The sequence below is a fragment of the Brachycentrus maculatus genome, unplaced genomic scaffold, assembly GCF_059751285.1.
Source record: "Brachycentrus maculatus isolate JH-2025_06_01 unplaced genomic scaffold, ASM5975128v1 h1tg000311l, whole genome shotgun sequence".
NCBI lineage: Eukaryota > Metazoa > Arthropoda > Insecta > Trichoptera > Brachycentridae > Brachycentrus > Brachycentrus maculatus.
In genome coordinates, this window is record NW_028281061.1 from 245,473 (window position 1) to 269,760 (window position 24,288).

Genomic DNA, 24,288 nt, shown 5'->3' on the forward strand with positions numbered 1-24,288 from the left:
CGTGTCCAAAATTTATAAAACCTAAGGGCAAATGTGTCAAGATAACTCAAACTTTGATATTACTCTTACTCTGGTTTCCCTGCAGGTCAATTTTAATTGTATTTATTTATTTTGCCAAAATCTGGTCAAAACACCTTTTCTTACATAAAACTTTACTTTTTTTATCATTTATATTTTTTTAGTTTTTATTTAGTAAAAGTTCAAATAATTATTATCGGCTCTGATGATTTTTTTTATCGATCTAGTTACAAAATGGAATCTCGGATTTTTCATAGGTAAGAATAAATCGATCATAAAAAGCACATCTCTACTTCCAACTACTTCCACGTCTTAAAACAAATTTATCTCTGCTGATACAATACTTTGCAAATTTTGACAGCTGTCTTAAGTAAATCAGTAAATCAAAAGTTGGATAAGTTGAATTTTGTAGATGAAGAATCAACCTTTATAATCGTCAAATTGTTAGGAAACTTTATGAAATACTGCAGCTTTTTACAAATTAATATCATGGCTTTCCAGCGAATCGTACCAGTAGCATTTTTAATACCCCGTATATTTTCTTAAAGGTAAGTTATGTTTTCATTTTTAGATTGCACAATATGATGTAATTTGATACAACATGGATATTATACATAGAAATAAAAGAGAAAAAGTTTTTTTGGCTAAACCTGGACAATGACTGATAATGAGTGCATAGGGCATTCATTATCAGTCATTGTCCTTTTTCCATGGGACGCAGTGTTGTCTTGATCGTTACTTACATGAAGGGAAGGTGATCACTCCTGCGCTTCAGGGACCATTCCAGGGTAATATTTAATAAATATTAGAGTGTAAAATCACTAATATTTATTTTCACCTTCCCTCCCCCCTGGGAATCGAACCTGGGACCTCCAGCACGGTAGCTAAACACGCTAACCATTACACAACGCAGGCGGACCTCTGTTTACTTTTTAACTACCAATACTTTTTATTTATTTCATTACTTGTTGTTCTTCATTGCAAGTGTTCTGATCTGTCACTGAAACCAAAAATATAAATTGAAATATTAAATGTTCAATCAAACACTGGTTTTTGAGTCTACTTAGTTATATTTTATTGTTAAAAAAAAACACATAAAAATCAATTTTGTGACAATTGTTTCGCCTAGTCGAACGAATGTCGTTTGAAAATGCCATAACTAGGCAAAACATCTGTCACATAATTGATTTTTATGTGTTTTTTTAAGAATAAAATACAACTTAGTAGACTCAAAAAATCAGTGTTCGATTGAACATTTAATACATAAATTAAAATGGAGTTCTACAAATTAAACGCTAAATCTATAAATAAATAATAAAATAAATTTAATTGTTGGGTAATATATCCAAAATAAAACATGGTGTTTTGGATTGAATTCTACATTTATTTATGTATATGTTAATACGTGACGCGTTTTGTAAACTTAGGACATCAAACACTGACTAATAATATTTACAAAATGTCCTTATATACTAACAATAATTGCTATTATTAGGTCTAGGTACTACATGGTCTAGGTCAGTGGCGGTACTTCCCTAGAAGCCCAAAAGCCCGAAAACTCCAAATAAAAATGACTAAATCTAGACCAAATGATTAAAAATACATAGTTAATGTGTGACTGTTTTTAAATTATCGTGCGCTTATATGTTTATTAAACACTACGCATGCCATTATATGGTGATGGTACTTATTGATAATGGTTGATATCTGAGGAAGATATTTTATTATAGTGAACATTTTCTTTGTTTAAAGGCGATGGCTATACCTTACAAAAGTTACATGTATGCATATTTTTACAATGATTACAATACATTGTTTATATTTATAATACTTTCTGGGTGCTTACTATATACTGGGAATGATATGAGGCGAAGAAATTATAGGTACATCATGTATTCACGAATGTGAAAAATAGTGAGTTTGCCTTACTGGTAAACCCTAGGCACGCCACTGGTCTAGGTACTATATGTACTCCTAGACCTAATAATAGCAATTATTGTTAGTATAAAAGGACATTTTGCAAATATTTTTAGTCAGTGTTTGATAATATCCTAAGTTTACGAAACGCATCACGTATTAACATATACATAAATAAATGTAGAATTCAATCCAAAAACCGTGTTTTATTTTGGATATATTACCCAACAATTCATTATGGAATTCTACCAACTGTCTGCAATTACAATAAATAATATAAATTTAATTATTTTATTTATTTCACTGTAATATTTATTCAATATTACCATGGACTGGTACCTGAAGCGGAGGGCTGATCACCTTTCCTTCATGTGTAAACGATTAAGATAACACTGCGTTAATATGACACAGTGCCCTATGCACCATTGGAGTGCGGATAAGGGTTTTATTATTATTATTATTATTATCATTATTTATTTCAGCTTGTTCCAACCGCAATCATGGCTGTTTGAAAAAACTATAATCGCTCCCTCTTTCGGTGGGGGGTGTACCAAAGACAATTAAGTGAATTAACCGTATTTTGTTTTCATTTATTTTAAATACCCTTAAGATATTCTTTAGTCTCGTAACATAGTAATTCATTCGCGATGAGTCAGTCGAAGTTGTCACTGGATTGTGACTGCACGAGGAGGTGCCGCTCCCGATGTCACGCTGCGGAACTGACCGCAGCCATCACCAAGAGATCGGTCACAGACTCTGGTCTCGCCAGCTTTCTACGCTCTAACTGCTACAACTTTATGCGTTCTTTGGATGACAAGGTAATTTATTTTTATTTTTCATAAATATATAAATATATATATAATACTTGCGACTAGTCCACTGCAATCATACCTTCTTCATCTAACCCTTATCCGCACCAAATGGTGCATAGGGCACTGCATCGTATTATCTTAGTGCTGTTACTCACACCCAGTCTTTCCTGATTTCATTATTCCCTCAATTACTTTTTTTCCACCTCCGTAGTGTAATGGTCAGCACGCTCGGCTACCGTTCTAGAGGTCCCGGTTTCGATTCCCAAGGGGGGTAAAATAAATATAAGTGATTTTTTCACTGTCATATTTATTCAATATTACCCTGGACTGGTACCTGAAGCGGAGGGCTGATCACCTTTCCTTCATGTGTAAACGATCAAGATAACACTGCATTTATATGACGCAGTGCCCTATTCACCATTGGGGTGCAGATAAGGGTTTATGTATTTTTTTTATTTCTATACATTTATTTAAATTACAATTTTTTCATATTTAGAATAATTTTTTTATTTTTGCAGAGACCCACCAAGCCACCTTGTGTGTCTTGTCGGTGGAGTTCTTTTTTTAATACATTTTTTTATTGTTTTTAACGATTTCAACCTGATATACACACAAAAAAGAGAGAAAAATTAAGAATAAATACATTTTACAATTTTTACAAAATGTCCTTATTTACCAACAATAATTTCTATTATTAGGTCTAGGAGTACATATAGAACCTAATATTTTTAGTCAGTGTTTGATAATGTCCTAAGAAGACGAAACGCGTCACGTATTAACATATACATAAATAAATGTAGAATTCAATCCAAAAAACCGTGTTTTAATTGGATATATTACCCAACAATTCAATATGGAATTCTACCGACTGTCTGCAGTTACAATAAATAAGCTCATTGTTCTTGCTAGCATTTGGGTGTGTTCCTGTTGTAAAAAAGTAAGTTGTAAAAAGTCGTGAGTGCAAAGGGTTAATAAACTGCACCCAATGTGTATTGTATTTTGGTGAAGATCGGGGTTGAAAGATGTAACATTAGGATTTTTGCAGTTCATTTATTTTAAATGACTTTTTTCATTAGGGCCGTAATGTGCTTCATATGGCAGCGTCTAGGGGCAGAATAGGCCTCGTGGAATGGCTCTGTCGAAGCCTTTCTCCCAACCCACAAAACATAACCCCACTGGATGTGAAAGACCTGGAATCCGGTTACACTGCTCTTCACAGAAGCATATTCTACGGGCAAATCGATACTGCTGTTGCTCTTATGCGCTTAGGTAAGAGTTTAATTAATTTACGTTCAGAAGTGTAGCGTGACAAGAAACAAACACCTCACGAGTCGAAATATTGTTATTCTTCTGTCTTTTCAAATATTTTCAAAGCTTTTCAACCACAGACGCGTCATATCACATATCGCTCACTCCTTTCAAAAATGTCATAAATCAAAAAACTTGATTTTTCAGGAGAATGTTTTTAATGTTTAAAAATATAATACAATGTATTAAATATAAATATCAAGCCACTTATTGAACTTTTTACTGTGCAACAGATCTTTTTAGGTAAAACCTGAAGGTTTTTCTCCATTTGAAAAATATTTTGTATATTTAAAAAAATAAAAATACAAAACCTCTTCTTCAAAATGCAAAAACAACACTTTCTACCCTGTAGCGGGTAAATATTAAGTTACAAATATGCCTCTTTTGCTGGGATATAGTACATTTTCTGGGCATTCCGAAAACATGCACAACTGAAAATTGACGATTTTTGATTTATGACGTTCTTGAAAGGAGTGAGCGATATCTTTGAATTTCTTGTTCTCATAGTTTTAGTATTGGTATTATGTAGTGGAGTCTAGGCAGATGTAGCTTTGGACTACCTTGCAATTAATGATAACTCGCAAATAACAAAAATGTACAATCATAATATATTTTTTTTTTAAATTTCGCAGATACTTTGTGACATATTTTATAAACTTTATAAAATATAACTAGATCTTTTGACCACTTTTTTAATAGTACTTTTCTCCAACCGGTTTCGACAAGAACCTTGTCATCATCAATGTCGAACATGTACATGTTTAACCCTGATAATGACAAGTCTTATCAAAACAAGAAAAGTCTCGTCAGTTGGTAAAAAGTGCTAATAAAAAAGTGGTTAAAAGCAAAGTTCTAGTTTTATTTTATAAAGTTCAAAACATCATTAATAATTTATGATTGGTAATCCTTCCAGGTGCCAGTCCCTCGGTACCGGACAATGACGACTTCAGTCCCATAGACCACGCCATCCTAGACAGACCCCCGCGCCTGGAGCTCAGCCGGCAGATGCCCTGCGAGGTGTACGTGTGGGGAACCAACACCAACTACACCTCGGGAACGGGGTCCCAGCATCAGCGGAACACTCCCGAACACCTGTCCACCTTCACCAAGCAGAATATATACATCAAACAGGTTAGCTTAGGTTTTGTTTAACTTCAGTTTCATGGACTATAATAAATAATAAATAAATATGAAATGTAAAAAAATTATCATACTATTATTTATAGGGCCATTCTAATAGTTTGACAGTGACTATTTTTAGTTTGCGATGTTTCTATCCAACACTCGATTTGGCTACACTTTTACCCAGTAATTCATTTCATTCAAACCCTTATCCGCACCCCAATGGTGCATAGGGCACTGCATCATATAAACGCAGTGTTATCTTGATCGTTAACAGATGAAGGAAAGGTGATCAGCCCTCCGCTTCAGGTACCAGTCCAGGGTAATTTTGAATAAATATCGGAGTGAAAAAATCACTTATTTTTATTTGACCCCCCCTGGGAATCAAACCCGGGACCTCCAGAACGATACCCGAGCGTGCTGACCATTACACTACGGAGGCGGACATACTCTTATTGTAACTGATTACCATAATATAGTGTAGCCTTATAATGTCTTTCATAACTAACCAAATATACATTATTACTACAGAGGATTTCGGTTTAGGCACAATTGTATGAATTATTTTTAAAATATAATAAATACAATACGGTTTTCTTTTAGATGGGAGTTGCATTTATTATTACCTTGCTTATTATGTATGAGGTTTAAAGATCTACGTACGAGTGGATTTTTGTTTCTTCTAGCTAAAAAAAAAATCTTTTAATCTGTGTTGAGAACAGTAGGGATAATACCAGGGGTGTTAGTTGAAGTTTGCCGGTTTTTTCAATAAAGAAAACGCTTAATTCTCAAGTGAATCTCAAATTTTTTTTATTCAAAGTATTGACCATCGGATTCTATATATTTTGCCCATCTTTGAGGCAAATCATGGATACCATTCCAAAAAAAAATATTCTTTTTCGAGGCAAACCATTCGACGAGCCATTTTTCGACTTTTTCAAAATTGGCAAAGCGCTGCTCTGCGAGTGAGTGTCCCATCGATGCGAAAAGGTGATAGTCGGATGGGGCAAGGTCTGGAGAGTATGGCGGGTGCGATAATATTTCCCAATTCAATGCTTTAAGAGTGTTCTCACCACTTTAGCTGTATGAGGCGGTGCGTAGTCATGATGTGCTTTTCGATTTCTCGTTCATTTGGTGTGGTACCCATTTTCCGTACTTTTGGATCTTTCCCATGGCTTTTACACGTAGGCAAATTGCTCCTCGGGTCACATTAAGTGTTTGGGCCAATTATTGTTGCGATTGGGTTGGGTCTTCATCCAATAACGCCTGCAATTCCTTGTCTTCGAACTTTTTCGTTGCACCAGGATGCTCATTGTCTATTAAATCGAAATCTCCACTTTTAAATTGACGAAACCATGTCTCACATGTTCTAATCACTGGAGCATGTTCACCATAAGTTTCTACCAGCAACCGATGAGCTTCAACTGGTTTTTTCTTTTGATGAAATAAGAAAAGCAACGAATTCCGCAAATGCGATTTACTTGGAACTAAACTCGACATATTCACTTAGGTAAACAACTATGATACTATTATTTTAGCAGAATGTAACTTGTGTATTTTTGAAGGTCCATAGAAAAATATGACAAAGATGCCAAATCATAGAAATGTATACATATCTCTAGCGACATCTATGAGTAAAACCGGCAAACTTCAACTAACACCCCTGGTATAGTGTGGGCCAGTCAGGAACTTCTCAACATTTGCTCATAGCTGGGAAAAAACACCTAAAACTCCACAGGAAAAGCCGGACTGTTGACTGTTGTCAACAGGCCTTCCGTTCGACTAAAAGGGGGGTCGCTATTTTGTGTAATACCACTGACTCAAAACCCCAAAAAACTATTTTCAATTACATTTTGAAATCCATCTGACCATAATGGTTTTTCACAACACTAATGTTTAGGTAATAGAATGAAGGTACATATGAAATAATAAGTATTTTACTTCGAGGTAAAGTTGAAGTTAAATGCTGCGTAGAAATAAAACAGCATGAGAAATAAAATTGCATGAAGGCAAGGTGATCAGCGCAGGGCTAATCACTTTGCCTTCAAGCAATTAACGATCAAGATAACACTGTATCGCTACGATACAATGCCCTATGCACCATGGAGTGCGGAATAAGATTTTTTTAAAAAAAGAATAAATAAAACTGTATTGGATTGTGTAATAAAATAACAACTTTATAGTTTTTCCACATAAATTGTTTTGGATTTCCAATTTCCACATGTATTGGATTGATTGTTAGGTGTGCCTGAGCAAGTTCCACTCGGTGTTTGTGTCGTCGTGCGGGCGCGTTTGGGCGTGCGGGCACGGCGAGGGCGGGCGCCTGGGCACGGCGGGCGGCGCCACGTGCGTGCTGCCCACGGAACTGGCCCTGCCGGAGCCGTGTGTGCAGGCGGCGGTGGGCCGCGACCACACGGTCCTGCTCATGCAGTCCGGAACGGTGAGCATCATACCCTACTTGTATATGTATTCAATTGATTGCAATATTTTGTAGAACTTAGTTATTAGGCTCGGCTGGGTGCCAGAATTTGCAGCCTCCAAGGCTGTCTCTCAATTTAAATAAATTTCCTGAATATTTGCATCTTAAGTCTGTAATTTTTTGCATATTTCGCTCCTCCTTTCAACAACGTCATATATCAAAAAACTTGATTTTTCAGGAGATGGTTTTTAAAGTTTAAGAACATAATGAAATGTATTCAAAATAAAATCAAGCCACTCATTTTACTCTTCACTGTGCAACAGATCTTTTTAGGTAAAACCTGAAGGTTTTTATTCCATTTGAAAAAAAAATATATTTTTAAAAAATAATTAAACAATACCTTTTCTTCAAAATGCAAAAACAACACTTTCTGCCTTGTAGCGGGTAAATATTAAGTTAAAAATATGTTGCTTTTGCTGGGATATGGTACATTTTCTAGGCATTCAGAAAACATGCACAACTGAAAATTGACAATTTTGATATATGACATTGTTGAAAGAAGTGAGCGATATATAAATACTGTGGTTGGTAATTTGAAATGGTTAAAAGTTGAAATTTTCTAAAGGTCAGCTGTAAACTAATAAAAGTGCATCAAGTGCATCATCATTACGTCATTCATATAGCAATGCGGGTAAGAGTATGCGTGGTATATGTTATTTCTAGGAATCCGAATAAACATATCGTAGTCATACAGGAGAAAGTGACCAAGTGCATTTTTTACAAAAACGTGATCATTGACTATTTGGTATCTTACTAGCTTAATATTGCCTTGAAAAAATCCCAAAGGATTTTAAACTTGGAAGTATAATATATTGACTTGTATAATATTGGCTAACTGCGTTGATGTTTATTTTGTTGCCAAGCAAAAGTGACTTAAATGCCCTCCTGAACATTCTACCTTTTGTTAGTTGGTCACTTTCTCCTGTACGATTGCGATATGTGGCAATGGACGAGTGCTTTGTATTAAGTGCAAGTGATCATATTGCTGTTCATCCCTTGCCCTTCTTGGGGATATGTGATATGCAATAGACAATAACGATCCTAAAACATGTGTTTAAACCAAGGGTGGCCAACCTTGTGGCCCGCGGAGCATATCACACATTTTTCTATAAGCGTACTTAAAACCACAAAAAAACATTCCAACGTGCGTAGTTTGTATCATATCTCATATATGGAAGTATCTCAGTATCTAACAATTCTTCTATGGTATATTAGTTTTAACAAACAATTGCAACATTTTGCGATCGACTTTTAAATACACATTGATAAGAATACAAGCTATAACCGACTTATTACCGGGAATTTTTCAAAGGAGATATTGTGAAATGTGTTGTAATGCACAGTTAAAGACGAAATTCAATTAGGTTGGTGTCTTCCAAAAGAGTTTTACAAAACATACTCGGACAAGAAAAAAATTCCTCCATTTAACGAACATTATCTATCAATGATTTCTCTATTTGGAAACACTTGCACGTGTGAATAGCTTTTTAGTCGAATGAGGCATATTAAATCTCAAACGAGAACAAGAATCACTGTTGAGCATTTGGGAAATTATTCGCGTGAAGCAACAAGATCAAACATTATCAACATTGATGCACTGAGTTCTGACAAACAAAACTGCACGTCTCACTAAAATTTATTTTATTTTGTTTATTATTTATTATTGTTTTTTGTATTGCCTAACTCTAATCTAGCAAATATGTTTAATTCTCATTTTTATCATATCTTCTTAAAAAAAACAATGTATTTCATATTTACTTTGAATAATAAAATAAATACCTTAAATACCTCAATTACACCAGCTCCCATTTGTACATCAGCAAAAGGAGAAAATCTCAGAGACAAAACTATTATGTTGTGTTAGGGAAGGGCAGCGAAAGAGGATAGATATGTATATATAAATTTGCAGGAATAAATATTGCGGGAAACGCTTAATTGCGTATTTTACATATTGTTATAGTGGTATAGACATGCGGAGCGAATGGATAACGAGAGAATGACTAAGAAAATATATGTGGCGAATGTGAGAGGGAAAACAGAACGAGGATGACCGAAAAAGACTTGGTTCGATCAGATCAATCAGAACCTAAAATCTGGCGGTGTCAAAAGTCTGCGTAATCGGAGGGAATGTATGACTAGATGTATGAATGTGAAGGAGGCGAGGAGTGTATGTTAGGACAGAAAAGTGTGGCGTTCCATCCTGCTTGCTTACCCCTGTGGAGAAACGGCGTGATGGTTGTAGTAGTAGTAGTAGTAGTAGTAGTACTACATATTATTAGTAGAGAGCGGAAGATACTTATAAGCATTCTATTTGCTTACTTTTTGTAGAGCAAAAGATGCCAAAAAACATTGTACAGATCGGAATTGGATTTGTAGCTACTTGTGATTAGTATGCGATCCTAATCGGTCGGGCTGGTTTATCAGGTGATGAGCTGCGGGCTGAACGAGCACCACCAGCTGGGGCTGCTGCCCCCACCGCCGAGCGCTCTGGCCCCGCGCGCCGCGCGCCTCAAGCTGCCGGGGGCGCTCGGGGTGTGCGCCGCGCGCTACCACTCGGCCGCCTACAGCGCGCGCGCCCTGTACTCCTGGGGCCTCAACGGCGGCCAGCTGGGACACGCCAAGGACGGAGACAGGACTGTCGTCACTCCTAAAAAGGTACAACCTAACCTAACCAGAGGCAGCAGTTGGAGAATATACCGACAACATTTTGAGGGTCCAAATACTTATTTATTATAACTGCAGACCGTTTGGTAGAATTCCATACTGAATTGTTGGGTAATATATCCAAAATTAAACAAGGTTTATTTAATTTTAAACAATGTCTTAACAAGACGAAACGCGTCACGTATTGACATATACATAAATAAATGTAGAATTCAACCCAATAAACCTTGTTTAATTTTGGATATATGTATTACCCAGCAGCCCAAATACTTGTTCATAAATCCGGATTATTTTCACTCTTTTGAAAATATGGAAGTCTGGACATTTAAAAGGCTTACGATCTGTCTAAGGCTTGGTTTTTGACCAGCTAACTAGACTTGTAATTAATATCATAATCGATTTTAAGAAATAGCAGTATTTAACGAGTGAAATTTAAAGAAAAAAAGTACAATAACAATTGTTGGTGTGAGCAGTCACTAAACAAAACAAAACTCCAGAAGAGATTGCCAGTAATCATTTTGTTGCCAGGTCTTAAAAAAATTCACGCCCATACTCCTTTAATGAAAATTATGTTTGGATGACCACGGTACGGTCATATTCTGGGATAGGTAAACACATTGTTTGCGGGAAATGCTTAAAAGCGTTTTTGACATACTGTTGGTAGCAAGCAGGAGACGCTTGTTAGCGTTCTATTTGCTTACTTTTGGTAGAGCCCGAGATACTCTAAAAAACATGCAGATCGGAATCTGGTTTGCGGTTACTTGTGATAAGTATACGACCCTAATTAGGGGAAAGGCAATTGAGATGGTATAGGCACATAGGACACAGAGAACATGAACATATTGTGAACCAGGCAATTGCCATGAATCTTCCTCGAAAGACATCTAGAGTCCAAAAAAATTATGGATGCTAAAGAAAGATAATTCGATTCGAAGGCAAGACCTGGGTGAAGTTGTCCACGATAGAAGGACTGACAACCTGAGGACGAGGAGCGCTGACCCCAACATAAAGATTAGTATACCAATTAGCGTCGGGGTTCATGGAAAAATTGCCGGCAAACAATGTGTTAAAGTCTAAAAAAAGTTTTTTTTTAAAGCATTTTGGTGTATGGGAGTAACTCTACTATTTCTGCAGGTGTTGAGATTTGGCGGCAGTCAGGAAGACAGCAGCACCATCGAGTGCGTCGCGGTCAGCGATGGCGCCACTGTCGCGGTGACCAGCCGCGGCGACATCTACCTGCTGCACCAGTTCCAGTGCAAGAAGATCGCCTCGCGCCAGCACAACTTGAAGAGCGTCCGCGTGGTGGGCGGAGAGGCGGCCGGAGGGGACAGGCTCACCGACTACCAGAGGCGGCTCTCCGTGCTGGCGCTGACTACCGGTGGGAATGTGTACCTGTGGCAGGACACCAACAACCTGCTTGTCAGGTCTGTGACCTACCCTGCTCAACACATTGTTTGCGGAAACGCTTAAAATCGTCTTTTATTATTTTTTTTACTTAGTAACTATGTACCACTATTTCTTAAAATCTACTGTGACATGTCGCTCACTCCTTTCAACAACGTCATATATCAAAATACTTGATTTTTCGGGAGATCGTTTTTAATGTTTAAAAATATAATGAAATGTATTCAAAATAAATACCAAGCCACTTATTGAACTTTTTACTGCGCAACAGATCTTTTTAGGTAAAACCTGAAGGTTTTTTTCTCCATTTGAAAAATAGTGTATTTAAAAAAATAATTAAACAATACCTTTTCTTCAAAATGCCAAAACAACACTGTCTACCCTGTAGCGGGTAAATATTAAGTTAAAAATATGCCGCTTTTGCTGGGATAGGGTGCATTTTCTAGGCATTCAGAAAACATGCACAATTGAAAATTGTCAATTTTTGATATTTGACATTGTTGAAAAGAGTGAGCGATGTGTTTCAATGCATTCAGCATCATTTTAAACACTGCATGTGAAGCCAAGTCTAAATTTTAGTGTTGTGTGCTTGGATGTTGAAAGTTGAAGAGGGAGTAGGAGCTGTTTCTTATTTTTATTTATTGTGTTTGTTTATTTATTATTATTGTTGATTTAAGGAAATAGTGGTATTTACTAGGTAATATTTTGATTAAAAATAAATAGATTTTACCACAAAGTGACTATCGATTCAATTAATGAAACAATTTTTTTTATAGACATTAATTTATCAAGACATTATATAATGTAGTATTTAAAAAACACATGGAACGATTACCTGCATACGTCATCCATTGCAAATAAGTTTATTTCACAAACATTAATAATAAACCAACTCAAAAGCGTGCTCTAAAGCTATATACGTCTAACAATTATCTATAAAATAAATCTTGCATTCATACAATGTTAGTATATTATTTTATAACTAAAAAGAGTATGAATGCTCTGCCATTACACTACATTAATCTAAGCAGCACAATTTCCTGCCCCAACCCCATAATGTACTGTTGGTACAGAGCGGGAGACGCTTATAAGCGTTCAATTTGCTTACTTTTGATTGAGCGCAAGAGGCGCCAAAAAAATTTATCAGAACAGAATTGGGTTTATGGTTACTTGTGATTAGTATACTGAGGGTCGAGCGGCAGACCGTCTGAGTATAATTAGGGTCGGAAACAATAAATAATACAAGTTAGTGTTTTTACCTAGAATTTTCAGTCACAAATTGCATGAAATCATGGTAACTTTAAATATAAAGAGTAAATCCACTCATGAGTAGGCATAGGCTATAAAACTTAAAAAATTGAAGCCTGAGTAGTCATTATAAGCGGTTTTGCATAAGACGTAGCTATATTTCAGAGTCACTTGGACGTTAGGTAATTTAAAAAAAAATAACAAGTCGGTAGTGTGATGGCAAAGGGGTATATCTGTCAAATATTTCATTTTCTAAGTTTGTTCCACAAAATGTTTAAAATAGTGTATTCCATAATCTGGCAAAAGATGTAGCTGTAGTTCCAATACATATTTAGTTTTATTAAGATATGTACATTTAAAAATACATAAAACAAATGAGTTATTTAATTTCACAATTTTTTTTCTACTCTCCTGTAAAATTTAGTCTGAGACAGTTATACCCCTTTGCCTTTACACTACCGAAGTATGAAAAATTGGCATTGGACAAATGAATAAATTGTAACATAATTTCATAGTGTTTATCAGGCTGTTTAAACAATTAGAATATTTATTTTTAGGTGTATATTCTCCATGAGTCGACCCGTGATTGTTGCGGAGACGGCCTTCACTCGGGAATCTGTCATGATCACTACTAAACAGGGAGAAGCCTTCCACGGCACCATCATTCCCAAAAAAATAAAGCCCCACAAGAATCCCGCTCCCTGCAAAGACATAGACAAGATCCAAGCCAAGGGTGAATTCAACAAATTCATAGACCGGGACGACTGCATGGTCATCAAGCTGAAGAGACTGCCCAATATTCACAGAGCCGTAGACATTTGTGGAGACATCAAAGGAAATAATTTTGCAGTGTTGCAAGTGAGTGATTTATTTATTTACAATACACATTTTTTTATTTTATATTTAATATAGTTACATTTTAAGCACAATATAATACATTTTCTAAACATTTATACATATCGCTCACTCCTTTCAAAAAATCTCAAAAAATCGTCAATTTTCAGTTGTGCATGTTTTCGGAATGCCCAGGAAATATATAATATCCCAGCAAAAGAGGCATATTTTTAACTTAATATTTACCCGCTACATGGCAGAAAATATTGTTTTTGCATTTTGAAGAAAAGGTATTGTTTAATAATTTTTTTGAATATCCTAAATATTTTTCAAATGCAGAAAAAACCTTCAGGTTTTACCTAAAAAGATCTGTTGCACTTTAAAAAGTTCAATAAGTTTATATTTATTTTTAATACATTGTGTTATATTTTTAAACTTTAAAAGCGTTCTCCTGAAAAATCAAGTATTTTTATTTATGACGTTCTTGAAAGGAGTGAACGATATGGCAAACTTTTAGTTTTAGATTCGCTGTGCCTCTCCAAAAAAGAGACTGAGCTCTTGTGCTTGGAGAGGGACTTACACTCATGGTTTAATGTTTTATATAATTAATGGTATAATAGTATTTTTTTTTTATATATTTTTTAATTAAATTTTTGACATCTCAACTACTAAATGCCAGACTTCCATATTCTTCTTCATCTTTGTTAAGATTTCAAAAAATGTAAAAAATAACTCCTATGTGGAGATAATCCGGATTTGAGAACAAGTATTTATTTGGACACACTCGAAACGTTGTAAACATATTGATTACTTACAACATTTTCAGTGTGTCCAAATACTTGTTCACAAAATCTGGATTATCTCCAATTACAGGAGTTATTTTCATATTATTTTTTGACATCTCATCAAAGATGAAGAAGAATATGGAAGAATGTTACACGTGTGTAAAGTGATTAAACTTAAGCCAGCCTATGACGGTTGTCAGCCCCGTAAATGCCCAGACTTCCATATTCTTTTTCATCTTTGATGAGATGTCAAAAAATAATATTGATTACTTTGTTACGTTATCTGCATCCCATCACACATATTCAACAGTTCTGTTGAATATGCGTGATCAACTGATCCTGACCTCCCGTTCGTATAATTATGATCGATTTAACACCCTATGCACCACTTGAGTATGGATAGGCGGTAGGGGAATTAAGTATGTATATAATATGATTCATTTTTCTGTTCTCTTATTGAGTAAGATGTAATTACAACAGATATTCACTTTCAACGACAATAAGCAAAAATTGGAAAAACTGATTTTTCTTCTTTTTCTATGTTTTACTGATTCAAAAAATATCGATTTGATAGTTGGCTTTCCCCATTAGGCAAAATAATTTCAAAATTGTGGCACATTTTATAAAATATATAATAAAACTTTGTTTTTAACCACTTTAATTTTTGGTACTTTTCTCCAACTGGTTTCGACAAGAACCTTGTCATATTCAGGGATATCCAAGTGTAATACTTGGCACCGTAGATAGGTTTACCCAGGTCCACAGATATTCATAATTTGTTCAAGTCATTGCATCTCATTTCAGAGCACAAATTTGAATATCGTTTGTTTTCAGGTATCTCCAAACTGTGGATTACTGGACTTGCCGCAAGTAACGTCTTCACAACTAATATCTGATATGGCAGCACTATTGGAGGATGCAAACGAATATGATATGGTTCACGATGTCATTATAAAGGTAATGTTATAGTCTCAAAACAGGCTAACACAGTTTATGAAAATGTTTCACAGTAACTGTTTATTCTACTAATACCATTTTCCGGTTTACTATGCCATGTGTCGCTAGCACTTCTTGCTGATATATTGGAATGCATTTTATCAATTTCGACTGTCATGATACATAATGACCTAAAAAACTGTTTCAGCATTTGATCGGCTACAACAATCTCAGAAAATGTAATTTCGTTTATTATTTTTTTTTACATAATTATTGATAAACTGATTATCTTTACATTGTTAAAGATGCTAAATATTTTACTTGTCATACTCAAAAACCAGGGAAACCTCTGAATCACCTGAAATGATCACCTGAATACAGAACTATCCTAACTGCATATTTTACAGAGAAGACAATTAAACTTTCGAAATCCAGTTCTCAGCATCTTTTGATAGTATTTTATTTTTAATATATTTATTGGAAAATTTATTTAGTGCCATTTTTGTAAAAAATTACTTCAAGAGCGCTATTCTTATTCATAATATTTGAAAAGCTGTTCATTTCAGTTAAGTACTTTCCGCGTAACAAAATCAGTAGCATAAAGAATAAAATTCGTCTAACCTTTAACCTTATGTAATGGTGCAAAGGGTACCACATAGTATTTTAGCGTTATGGAGTTATCGGTGGCATGTATTTGAATGAGGTAAAGGTTATCAGCCCTGCACTTCAGGTACCTTCTTTTTTAGTAACATTAGTAGAGTATTTTAATAATAATAATAAAACCCTTATCCGCACCCCAATGGTGCATAAGGCACTGCTTCATATAAACGCAGTGTTATCTTGATCGTTTACACATGAAGGAAAAGTGATCAGCCCTCCGCTTCGGGTACCAGTCCAGGGTAATATTGAATAAATATTACAGTGAAAGAATCACTTATATTTATTTGACTCCCCCTGGGAATCGAACCCGGGACCTCCAGAACGGTAGCCGACCTGCTGACCATTGCACTATTACACTATTGCACTATTGCACTACTACATTGACCATTACACTACGGATGCGGAGAGTATTTTCAAAGAACACAATATGTGTGAATAAAAACAGAAATTATTTATATGCGACTGATAGTTCCACATTCAGATGACGATTTCTTATTATTTATTTTATTTACATGAAAATAAAGTTCATATTTCTTGCAGGTGAATAATCATATTTTTCCCGCCCACAAATTCATAATATCATCCGGGAGCGAGCACTTCGCCAAGTTGTGCGGCGTCCAGCAATCCGACATGGACACCGATGGCATTACAGACAGGCCCGACAAGCCGGTCATCCACGTGGACAACGTCCACCCGACCATACTCAAACAGGTGCTCCTGTACCTCTACACCGGCTCCTGCGACCTGCTGACTGCTGGTCCCTGCAAAATAGTCATCCAACGTGAGACCAGCGTGCCCAAGGACGATGACCCACAAGACAGTGCTGACAAAGATGATGTTGCCAACGGTGCTGTTATTTCTGGTATGGAATTCTTTTTTTAATATTGTTTGCGGGAAACGCTCAAAATTGTCTTTTATATACTGTTGGTAGAGAGCGGGAGCAGGTTACCTGAACATTTTTTTTGCAAATCGAAAGTGGTCTTAAATGGAAAAGAATGATTGAGAGTTTATTTTTGATTATCGAATATATCGACGGCCCTTACGTAAAGTACTCTATCTGTTACTTTACAGGAGAGTGCTTTGAAGATTTTTTCAACATATTTTTTTTATTAATCAACGGTTTTATCTGAAATTCTAACTTAGTATTATACATTCAAAAACACGATAAAATAATGTATTAAATCGTTTTAAAACTTTATGCTTTGTCAAAATTAAGTAGTTAGCGTTTTAGAAGTTCAGTTCATTTCGAAAATTCGATGTAGATAGCGTCTTATACGCCTGAAAACTAGGCGTAATTTATTTTATATTTTCTTTTTGTTTTTTTTATATTTGTAGATAACGGTAAGTTGATAACATACACCAAATATCTCAAAATTGACAAAAATTTAGTTAGAGCACTTTACGTAGGGCACGTCGATATGAAATATCCCTCTCTGATTAACAATAACATATTTTTGACTAAGGGTGGATAATAATAAAAATTTTGCAACAATGGTATTGACAGAGTAGCATAATAAACCTTAAATGAGAATTATAATAATGTTAGTTTTTTCTTGTCTTTTCTCTGCAGCATTTGAAGTATATAACAAAAAGGATAAAAGCAAGAAAGTAAACAAGAAAAATAAACAAAATAAATCTAAAGTGGAGGACGGCAACACGACAAATAATTTATATGATCCGGTCAGATTACTACAAGACGCTGCCAAAAAGTTACAAGTCACTTCTTTATACAAGATCTTAGCGAGATACTACTACTCCAACGGTTGCGTAGTGATAAAACACGATGAAAAGAAACCCAAAGTTCCCAAATTTGGTTTCAATCGGAATAATATGCCCGAGTTGTGGGATACCAGTATCAAGTGCTCGGATAAGTACTATATAGAAGCGCATCGGTGTGTTCTGGCTGCGAGGCTGGAGTACTTCAACGGCATGTTCGCTCACAGCTGGACGGAGAGCTCCAAGAACGCGACCATCACCCTTCCAATTCACAGTTCCATACTCGAACCTATTATCAACTTCCTCTACACTGATGAATGTCCGGAAATCAAGAAATCCGATGACCTCGAATTCCTGTGCAATATCCTAGTCGTCTCTGATCAACTGTTCGTAACACGTCTCAGAGAAATGTGCGAAGTCACATTTTCTTCTCTGCTAACTTTAAAGAATGTTTCGGAAATGTTACAACTAGCGGATACCTGTAACTGTCCGCAGCTCAAAAAGTGTTGTATGGAATATATTTCCCTAAACCTCCCAAGTTTGCTAGAGAGCAAAGCTTTGGAAACGACCTCCCCAGAACTGTTAAAACAGTTGAATGAATATTACGGCGTAATGAACCCGGCCATGTGTAGCAGAATCATTACGCCGTTTTCCGAAGCTCCGAGCGATGAGGTCATCGATTTATGTGCCGCAAATTACCCTGTTAATCTAGAAGAAAACTTTGAAGAAGAAGTTTCGGACGAAGTCAAAAAGGACATCGCAGTCGGCAGCGGAAAGAAAAAGAGTAAAGTCAGAAATATCAGCTTCTCGGAAAGCGAAAAAGCTAGGAAACGAAACGAGTCTACCAGCTCCATCGCCTCTCTAGACTTGTCTCACGAGAAATGTGAAGATGTCACTCTCTCTCTAAGGAAAATATCCAACACGGAAGATAATCCAAAAGATAAGACAGGAAGCGGTTGGGTGAAAGTGAATACAACCCTGAAGAAGCAGTTGAAAGTTGTCGAGGCCCGACTCAAAGTGGTCACTGCGGTTAAAGAAAACTCTAGCGTTCTCGAAAATTACCCCGAGTCCTTTACTAAACTCGTTAAAAAAGACAATATCTACGATAGAAGTTTGTCAGCGAGTAGCCCGCCAGCTCAGAGTCCCATATCCAGAAATAACAGCTTCGGTTCTCCCCAAACTTCGTCATCACCGACTCCCCAAGCGGACTCGGATTACTTGTACCCGTCGCAAGAAGTACTAAGCCGCAGCCCTCAGATGTCTCTCAACATTACGGTCGTAAACACGAAGCTCTCTCAGAAGCAGAGGAAGAAACTGGCCTTGGAATTCAAAGACTCCAACTCTCTCGCGGAGCAGTTGGACAAACTCAACATGAGGAAATCGTCGGCGGGTGATGGTGTTCGAGAGTCTCCGTCCCCTGTGGCGGAACAACCCGTTCGCCAGAACCCTTGGCAAAAAATTCAGCAGCCGACCGCCAAACCGAAAGAAGAAAAGTTGACCTTCTCCGATATACTGGAAGATGAAAGGAAACAGAAAGAAAACCTCACAAGGATGATGGCCAAGCCTTTAGCTCTAACGCAGGTTATTACATTTCAAATTACTCTCCTGAATATCTGAAATACTTGTGAACTTAAAAACTAAAAATCGCATTACTTCCATATTTAAATATCTATCACTTATGTAGCTTTACTTTTATTTTTCAATATCACTAATATAGCTTTACTTTTAGCACGTTAGTATTTTAATACATTTTTAAACAGATTTATTTATGCTCTTTTCTATATTTCTATATTTTGTTGAATTACCGTGCAATAAATTTTAACTGTAGATCTTTTTAAACCCACTGGTGGTTTTTTGTTTCTTGTATTTAATATTAGATATTTAGAATGCCGAGAATGGCTTCATTACTAAATAAATAATTTTATTTAAAATAATCATTCTGAAAAATGTTTCCAGCTGGAAGACAAAGCTATCGAAGAACTGAATAGATTCTACTTTGCATCATCAGCCGATGAAGAAAGGATCACGGTGAAGAGAGTTCAGTGTTATCAAATAGCAGCCCCACAGTGGATCAATAGATCTATCGCTAATCTTAACTGAATACATTTTACCTATCAACAACAAACCGCTTGACATTGAAATGCTTGAAAACCCTTTTTGATTATGTTTTTTACTCGATCATGTTTCGCAGTATTCTTACAACATATCTTATTTATCATATCCTGACATTAAAAGAGAGATTAAAAATGAAACACAGTCAAATGAGGCATCCCACCACATATTGTTTTTTTTTTATAAATACATATTTATGTTAATATATTAACAATATTTTTAGTGTTTTAATCTTTGTACATAATAATTTTATCATCATTTTAATAAATAAATTTTGTCATCATTTTTGATGATATCTTAACAAAGACAGAGAAGTTATTGGGAAAGAAAGAAGTGTGAAAATCTATAGGGACCGAAAAAAAATCCATGTATCTTTTGGTACCTAAGAAAAATTGGAAAAAGTCTCACATACATGAATAAAGGTTTCATATCAAATTACTTTACGTAAAAATTTTATTAGCACTGCAATTTTTATGTGAAATGTGAAATATTCTGTCAAATGCAATTTATGCATGTATAGGGCTTATATATACAGGGTTTTTTTTTTAAACAAAAAAGGTCCCTGAACTCACTTTGTGTCAAGCTTTTTACTAAAAAAAAAATAGTTCATTACATTACCATATTTTATCATTTTGACGAATTACATAAATATGGATTGTAATTACGTTAGCGCAAACATTGTTTCTCTAATTGATTTTGAAAATCTAAAAAAACAAATATCGATCGAAAAAAGGTGCCAGAACGCCGTTCCACCGCGTTACATGGAAAAAAAGCCCTGTGTATATACAACTTTAAGCAATGTGTTTGTTCAATCATGGATACAAAGGTGAATGTTTCAGAGTTTTTAAAGTGGTCACTTGAACCAACCAATGACAGGTTGTTATGCCTTCAAATGCTTCGACTTCTATATTATTATTTAATCATTTCTATGACTCATTATTGTGATTTTTATAGTCATCATTTAGGTTAAGTTAACTAAAGATTATGGCAAGCCTAACTTATTGTAATATATTACATAATACTTTTTTATTGTGGAATATTTATTTTTTTCAAACTCACTTGATATTTTTTTAAATACAATTAAACTTTAAAAAATCCTTTTCATTTTTGTAGCCATACACTAATATGTTTTTATTTAGTAATGTGTATTATTTATATTACTTAATATGTATGTATGTATGCAGTGGCGTGCAGAGTTTTTAATCAGGCTAGGCAGTAGGGTTGGGTAAAGATAAGGCATAGTAGGCACTGGTCGTGTTTCTATATGGAACGCGAGTAATCCGGGGTAGGCACTGCTTTTCTGCCCAAATAGAATGCACGCCTCTGTATGTATGTAAACTACATACATACTACTTTTGTTTCTAACAATAGTATGTGTTTTTCTTTCCTTTCTTAATTATTGTTTTTATTTACAAACAATTACAAATGAGGATATGCCTTTTTTAAATAACCTATAATACCTCTTGTCAGGTTACAAATAATTTTAAAAAACTTTACAACACAAAACACAGTTGTAACTCCTTACGCACAGTATCCAGAGATGGTACAAATATTAATTTTTTATTCATTGAAAAAAATATAGACATTCAGACAGGTGCTGTGGGGTAGGTAGACGCTCGACTGCGAAATTGTAGTCGTGGGTTCCCACCAATCACAAAATAAATTCAAAAAATGTTTATTTTCAATTTGTCTGGGTGTTTGTGATGTTTTTTTCACATTTACCTTCCCTTTCCTTACCATCCTACCTGCACACAAGCCTCTAAAAGTAGAAGCTTTGCGGATTATTCCTTTTTAACAAAACACATATTAATGCATCACCGAGATGTGTTATTGTAATTTTTTTATAGTAAAAATAGTATTTTTAATTTAAGATTTAAGTTTTAAGTAAAACTTTAATTAAAACTGAATAAATTTTACCACAAAGTGACTGCTGAATCAGTTAATGAAATTAATAAAAATAGTAATTCAAGCATTACAAATTTAAGGTAACGTTTACATAATGACTTACTTACTAAAGCAATTTTTTTTAATACTTGACAGCCAAAAATACAATTTATTATCATCTGACCACATTCATAACTGTCCCAATGATCCTCCCATCCAATAGCTTTTTTATCTCTTTCATTTTTATATATATTTCTTACTCTTTTGTATATTACTTCATAACATTACACCGGATTCTATCTCCGTCACTATCATCATTAGTTTATATAGGTGTAACAAGGAAGAAAATATTCTTAACATGATAACACTCTATTCTCATTGTTTGTCTCATTTTTCTTCTTGGCTTTTAAGATCTCATTTAAAGTCATATAACAGGAGATAGAGATTAAAATAATAAAAAAAACAATGTCTTAAACTGCCAATGCGAGTGATTTGTCTATGGTGGTGTCCAACCGTGAGTTTGACGTTCGTCTGGTCTTCTGCTGCATTGGAAAGTAACAAAGTCGTGATCCAATCCTTGGAACTTTTTTCTATGAATATTGATGTATAGAAATTGTTCACTATATAACTTCTTATTGAAGTCTTATTACTGAAAATATCTTAAATTCACCAAATCATTTATCATAATTCTCTTCATAGTGAAGATAGTTTTTTTTCTATACCAGACCTGGAATGTGTAGTGAAATTTATTCTTGATAATTATTGTATATTTTTATGAAATCATTATTATCACATTACTTATATTGAATTGTATATTTTTGTTATATATGTAGTACTCTAACAGTCATCTCTGAGATGGTATTCGTTTCTTTTTAACATTATGTTAAGTTCGAAATAAAAGGGCATTATTTATTTTATGTTTAAACAAAACACTTATTGGAAGGATGCATTAAAAGTGCTGTTTCATAATATATGTAAATTTTGCAGATACAAGGTAAACTTAAAGTTTTTTAAAAGTAAACATAGGTATTTATGTTTGCTTCCTTATAACTAGCAGTGAGATATCATAAAAAAATAAGTCACTTATATATCTCTCCTGAACATTTAACGTTTTCAAATTAGAACTGTTTACCTTGTAGGACATTGTAATAAAACAGAGTATTTAAAATAAATAAAAACAATTGAATTATTTTACTGTTTTATTTAAACACAGCTCTTTCCTACAAAACATTCTAAAACATAACATTTTTACTATAGAGAAAAAAAAATACTGGTATAAATATGAGTAACCTATGTTACAAATTGATTTTTTTAAACAAACACTTACATTTTAACACATTGAACGCCATATGAGTTATATTTAGCTCGCGCTGTGTTTGGTCAAGAAGTTGCGTGAGTTAAGTATAACTCCAATCATGGATTGGATTTTACATTTTGTGAATTGGATACACTTCAAGTTTGCCATGTAATGTAAATGTATGCACTTTCTGTGTGGCCCCCTGGATAAATTACCGGAGTTGGCCGAGGTTTTACTCTAAAAACTAACACTTGGCATTGCATTGAAATGAAGACTGTATGCAGTCTGTTTACAGTTGTGAGATTAAGGAATTGTGGTGGGTTTTTTTTTTATAATTTGGCAGTCAATGTGTTAAAGGTATAGAATACATAAATCTGTTTTTATAAACATTCACTGAATCGAAACACTTAGTTGTTTTAATATTATTCTCATTCAAATTCATTCAGGTGCTGATGTAAATAGTGACACTGTATTCCAACAGGTCTTGCTGCATGCTGTGATCAGTTACCCTTATAAGCTTTTGAAATAATTTACTTGCAACTTTATATACATCTCACCTACGCTTGTGAAATTATTAATCCCGGTCAAGTTTCGGTTTCGGGGCAGGAAATTTCCTTAATATTTGGTTTATTTTTCTAAAATTCATTTGCCTTTCTCCTGGAACAATTATACCTTTCTTATCTTGTTCTTCTTTTAAGCGTTTTTCAGCTTGACTGTCTGTGAAACATTTTTGAAAGCCGCTTATCTCTTTAGAGCAAGGTTCCTGGTTAAAATCATTTGCTTTGAAGCACGCGAGCATCATGGCCATTTCCTCAATACAGGCTACTTTACTAGTTTTATTCTGTTTACCTGATACTCTGTCCCTTAATCGAAGAGGTAAAATTTCTTCAAAAGGTACGCAATCTTCTCTCTGTCGTCTTCGCGACACATATAGTAAAGTAGCTCCCAATCTCATGGTAAGGTGATGCTATTAGATTCTAGAATTGAAAAAACTTTTTGTTTTGCTTTTTCAAATAAAACAGCCTCCGGTCAACAAACTAGGTTATAATAAATTCTCATTACATCTATGGTTACGTTACGTCATGACTGAAA

General features: G+C 34.9%; 3 protein-coding genes across 3 annotated transcripts in view; 1 reads left to right on the plus strand and 2 right to left on the minus strand.

The window, feature by feature from the left end:
* Positions 1-360: 360 nt before the first annotated feature.
* Positions 361-23,088, plus strand: LOC148304556 (inhibitor of Bruton tyrosine kinase). Its single transcript, XM_088268090.1, has 12 exons — positions 361-566; positions 2,418-2,753; positions 3,824-4,016; positions 4,969-5,186; positions 7,420-7,617; positions 10,081-10,311; positions 11,455-11,744; positions 13,530-13,830; positions 15,426-15,548; positions 16,728-17,049; positions 17,758-19,484; positions 19,860-23,088. The coding sequence occupies exons 2-12, from the start codon at positions 2,583-2,585 to the stop codon at positions 20,001-20,003; spliced, it is 3,918 nt and encodes a 1,305-aa protein (XP_088124216.1). The 5' UTR covers positions 361-566; positions 2,418-2,582; the 3' UTR covers positions 20,004-23,088.
* On the minus strand, positions 23,085-24,264 carry LOC148304558 (small ribosomal subunit protein mS37). Its single transcript, XM_088268091.1, has one exon. It carries the CDS (start codon positions 24,149-24,151, stop codon positions 23,771-23,773), a length of 381 nt encoding a protein of 126 aa, XP_088124217.1. The 5' UTR covers positions 24,152-24,264; the 3' UTR covers positions 23,085-23,770.
* The window catches only part of LOC148304557 (adenylate cyclase type 10-like), a 33,528-nt gene continuing 32,324 nt past the window's right edge, over positions 23,085-24,288 (minus strand). Inside the window, exon 35 of the mRNA XM_088268088.1 lies at positions 23,085-24,282. The gene's annotated coding sequence lies outside the window, so the exon portion shown is untranslated. The remainder of the gene's footprint in view (positions 24,283-24,288) is intronic.